The sequence below is a fragment of the Brassica oleracea genome, chromosome C4 (assembly GCF_000695525.1).
Source record: "Brassica oleracea var. oleracea cultivar TO1000 chromosome C4, BOL, whole genome shotgun sequence".
Lineage (NCBI taxonomy): Eukaryota > Viridiplantae > Streptophyta > Magnoliopsida > Brassicales > Brassicaceae > Brassica > Brassica oleracea.
The window spans coordinates 6,606,745-6,612,011 of NC_027751.1; the positions used below are offsets into that span (position 1 = coordinate 6,606,745).

General features: G+C 27.7%; 1 protein-coding gene across 1 annotated transcript in view; it reads left to right on the top strand.

The window, feature by feature from the left end:
* Positions 1-1,450: 1,450 nt before the first annotated feature.
* LOC106339925 (short-chain dehydrogenase TIC 32, chloroplastic) overlaps positions 1,451-5,267 on the top strand; it is a 6,289-nt gene continuing 2,472 nt past the window's right edge. Inside the window, exons 1-7 of the mRNA XM_013778794.1 lie at positions 1,451-1,648; positions 3,704-3,935; positions 4,025-4,104; positions 4,475-4,628; positions 4,707-4,785; positions 4,905-4,989; positions 5,076-5,122. Coding sequence (XP_013634248.1) covers positions 1,531-1,648; positions 3,704-3,935; positions 4,025-4,104; positions 4,475-4,628; positions 4,707-4,785; positions 4,905-4,989; positions 5,076-5,122 — 795 coding nt within the window. The 5' untranslated portion in view covers positions 1,451-1,530. The remainder of the gene's footprint in view (positions 1,649-3,703; positions 3,936-4,024; positions 4,105-4,474; positions 4,629-4,706; positions 4,786-4,904; positions 4,990-5,075; positions 5,123-5,267) is intronic.

The window sequence follows — 5,267 nt, forward strand, 5'->3', positions numbered from 1 at the left end:
AATTATGCACGTAAGGATAACTCATGAGTTTTTTTGTTGATTAAATGACATTATGTTCAAATTTATTTAAGGATATTTCATTAAAGTAACTGAAAAAGACAAACAATAAAATAGGAAGTTTAAATTCATTTAAGCATATTTCATTAATGTAACTGAAAAGACAAGTAATAAATTAGGCAGTTTTATTCGTTTTAGGATATTTCATAAATGCAACTGAAAAAGACAAGCAAAAAAAATAAGGAGTTTAATTAAGAAATAAGAACATTTTCAAATGGGTACTTCTCTATTAATAATATAGATTTTATCTAGTTCATGTATGAACCAGCTAAACATTTTTTTGTAATACATATCATCATCAAAGCAAAAGGGACATTACGCATTATCAGGATCAAAATTAATTACTCAAACATTAATACATAATTCATATCTTGACGCTGGAAACTTGTGTAGTTAGTGAAAGAAACAGATATCAATCTAAGCCTTTGGCATTTTCTCAAACAAAGGTTTTCTTCTTTTATTCCTTCTTCTGAATGCCTACCCCCATGTGGAAGCCGTCTTGGTCCAATGGTTTAACTAAGGGTTTATTAATGCTTCTACACCAGCAGGTCCATGTTTTAATTTCTGGAGAAAGCGATTTATTAAACAATTATGCAGACTACGGAGGAAAGACTTACAAGAGATCTTCAACATGGTACAAGTAAACTCGGTCAGGCATGATGGTGTTTGAGAAAATATATTAAAAAAAAATATCTTATATTTTATTAGCAATGAAAATCAGTTGGGTTTACTTCACTATGTATAATTATAATTCTGAAAATTTTGAAATGATTCGATAGGTTTAATGTTGTTAAGATTTAAAGGGAATTAAATAATGAAAGTTTGTTGAAATAAAAGGATTTTATGAAATAATTAAAATCATAAATTAAAAATATTTCAGTGACAGAATCTTGTAAATATTGTTAAAATAGGAGGACACCTCAAAAAAGTGCATTCTATTTTAACAGTATTGATACAAGTATGGTAAGTGTTAATAAAAAGATCATATAATTAGACCAAGAAGTTGGTAATAAGATACAAAATACTATTCAAAAAATTGTAAAGGCATCAAAGTATGTTACTATGTTATAATGTTATATGATACATGCGTAAAATGATCATGGTTACAATAATTTTATATAGATATATGAAAACATAATTTTGTAAATGGAATGGGATGAAAACTGCAGAGTAGAGAAATTTGAGATTCCTTTTGATTAGTCTTTATTTTATTAGTAAAATGTCTGTTCCTTTTATAATTACTCAACAAAATATCTTAGCATCAAATTAGATTAGCTGTCCGCTAAAAACTTTGTGGACCACCTGTCAACAGCAACACTTCTATCGGCTCACGCGTGAGACTATTTAAAGCCAAGCAAGCTCTTCCTTATTCTTTATCTGTAAAACTCTCAATTTTATCTTCTCTCCTGTACATTGTTCTTCTTCACAATCTGCAACATTTTTAATTAGGGTTTCTTAGTTTTGAGAGACATCATGGAGATATATGGAATGGTTACAGGAAAAGCAGGAAAGAGTGGATACGGATCAGCATCAACAGCTGAAGATGTCACTCACTCCATTGATGCCAAACATCTCACTGCCATCATCACAGGTTCTTCTTTTCTTTTCCATCTAATATATTTTACTATTCGTGAAAGAAATAACAAAACAAATCAATTATATACAGAAAACTATCTTATGTTTCCCGTGACGTGATCAACTTTTCTTTTCTGCCGAAAGGATAATAACATTACTAAGTTTATTCAAATTTACTATAAACTCAGTGAATGTAACATGAAATATTTTAGGGCGTGATTGGTGTAGTAAGAGGAGGGATAATTTCCTCTGTGACCTACTCCCCCCAGTCCTCCTTTGCCATCTCAGTGAGGATTTTCTTTAGGTTTATCAAATGACTTTTTATGAGTTGAAATCTTCCCACAAAAGAAAACTATTCAACTTCTTTCTACCCCAACCGCTCCTTAAATACGGAAGAGAAAGTCAAATTTCAAAAGGTTAAGCTAAAGTTAGCATTTCGAGTTAAGCTTTGATTTTTTGTTTTTTTTTTGTTTTCAAATTATAACAGCCATCCAATCATCAAATTTTTTTCCTTCCTTCATTTCTTTTAAATTTTTTTTAAAAGGCTATATAAACACCATTTTTTTTTCCTTTTATCGTGAATATCAGTAATTTTGTATCTAGTCTTTGATTAGGACTAAAACTAGAATCAGAAGCCTATATATCCCCTATATATTATTTGAGAAGCATTACAACTTCTTTTTGTAGCCACATGTCATCACTAGAATGATTCTTCGAATCATTAGAGAAATATGTTGGTTCATCTAATTATATAATAAGCTTTTTATTAAACTAACAATAAATTCATCATTAATGTACTTTATTATTTCTTTAAATAAAATTTACAGAATTGTCTAATGTGGCTAAAGTATATATGACAATTAATAATTTTGAATAATAAAGATTTGATAAAAAATAGTTTATCTTCTATCATATTTGTTTAATTTTAAACTATGAAATAAATTAAACAACCACAATAACCATATAATAAAAAATTAGATTTTTATGTATATGTTATATTTTGAATTTTTACAAACGGCTATAAATTACTAAAACTGTTAAAAATCTCACATTCAAATTTTATGATCCATGGTATGACAAAATGCAAATGATTACAAAAATTATATAAGTAAAAAATATAATTTAATTAATTATTTAGATTAATATATATTTCGTTTTAAATTAAACTATAAACCATATAAAATACAATATTTTAGTTTTAAAATTTACTTTGAACATTTTTTTTGATAAAATTTTTGAACGATCATTGACAACTTATTTTTTTTAAATTATAAATTACTAAAACTATTAATCCTACAATAAAATTTTTGTTATCAGTAATTTAAAACAAATTTCTATAAAAGATACAAATGATCAAAAAAACTATATGAGTAGAAATTATCATTTAATAGACATTAATATTAAAAATATACTAAAATATATTATATATGGTAGTATCATTTAAATTTAATTACATATCCTCTCAAATATAAAAAAATATTTTTTGGATTAATAAAATTGATTTATATGTTCACACCAATTTAATTATATATTTAATAGTTACTGACTTTTAATTATTTAATATATATCAGTATTCTAGCTAATATTTAGCAAAATAACTGAGTTTGTTTTGGAGGGTTTATACAGTGAAATTTGAAGCTTACATACTCATATATTATACCATCAAAACCGAACTTTTGTAAGATGTTGCTTATTGCTCTATTTTAACCATGCTTTATATCAAAAGCATGAATAATATAACCCAGACTGGATTCTAATTTTTTTTTCTTTCTAATGCTTTTAACTTTTGGTATGAAAATCAGGTTTTAAAACAAAGTGAAACAATAAAGCAACTTAGATATATATCTTTTTTTAGTTAAAAGAAAAACATAGATATTCTTTGTTATATATATTTGAGTCAAGGTATAAATTTATTTACAATTGTTTCAGCTACTTAATTTTATGCATGTATAAGACTCATTTCTAGACTCATTCTACGAATATTGTAGACTCATTTATAGTTTTGTACCATTATTCTTTATGCCTTCAATATCCTTATACAAAAATATGAAAATGAAACAACAAAAATAAGGTGGAACAAGTGGGATTGGATTAGAAGCAGCAAGAGTGTTGGGAATGAGAGGAGCTCATGTCATTATCGCGTCAAGAAACACAAAAGCAGCTAACGATTCTAAAGAGATGATTCTTCAGATGTACCCTAATGCACGCATCGACTGTCTTCAGCTTGATCTCTCTTCTATCAAATCCGTCAGATCCTTCATCCATCAGTTTCTTGCCCTTAATGTCCCTCTCAACATACTCATGTATGTATAATTATTTTGTCTTTCTTATGCAGTGAATAAGATTTTGAGGTTTTTCATGTCTAACTTTGTTTTGTCTATGATTATGTTAGAAACAATGCAGGTGTTATGTTCTGTCCTTTCCAGCTCAGTGAAGATGGGATTGAATCACAATTCGCAACAAACCACATTGGTAAAATATCATCTTCTTTGTTTCTTTATAATAAAACTACATTATGTATGACACAAATTAAATCATATCTATAGTACGTCATATGTGAATTAGTTATATTATGGTTAAATATATTTTGAACAGAAAAAGTAAATTATAGTACCAAAAAACTGTACATGAATTTCTAAAAAGGTCATATACTCTATGTACTACATTGTCACTATCTTAGAATATGTACTGCCTTGTGTCAACAATTGGTTCCCATATGATCTAGATAAAGAAATCTCGAAAAGGTAATAATCTTATCAAAACATGATTAATTTTTAAGATGGTGATAAATAAAACCATTTATATTATTATATATCATTAATTTATTTAGTATGCAATTCAGGTCATTTTCTGTTGACGAATCTCCTTCTGGACAAAATGAAGAGTAGTGCACGAGAAAGTGGGATCGAAGGAAGGATCGTGAATCTGTCATCTATCGCTCATACTTATACTTACACCGAAGGCATAATGTTCGATTACATCAACGACCCAGATCGGTAAGTTTTAATACTTTGAAATAAGATGACTAATCAAAATTTTATGTAAAACCTTATTCTAGGCCATTCTTATTTTAGATATTCTGAGCAAAAAGCTTATGGACAGTCAAAACTGGCAAACTTATTGCACTCCAATGCACTCTCTCGTAAACTACAGGTAAACAAGTTTCATTGTTAAGTAACCAAAACTATTTAAAAAATAATAATAAACCAAAACTATTTTACGATATCAATATTAGTATATATTACAATATATATTAACATGATGGGGCGTAGGAGGAAGGTGTGAACATCACAATAAACTCGGTACACCCTGGACTTATAACCACTAATCTCTTTCGTCACTCCGGTTTAGGAATGGGTACGTACCGGTTATCTATTTTTAATTTTTATATTCCAACATTTTCGTTACTTTCTTATCAAAATCGACATTTTTACATTATTCAGCGGTCCTCAAGGCTATGAGTTTCTTCTTATGGAAAAACATACCACAGGTGAATTAAATTCCGGGCAAATCTCCAAAATAGCAATTTTCTAAGTTTATATCACAAAAATAGCACTCAAAAACTAAAATGACCAAAATAGCACCTTTCTAAGTTTATCCTTTGAAAATTTTAATTTTTTTATTTTTCAAAATTT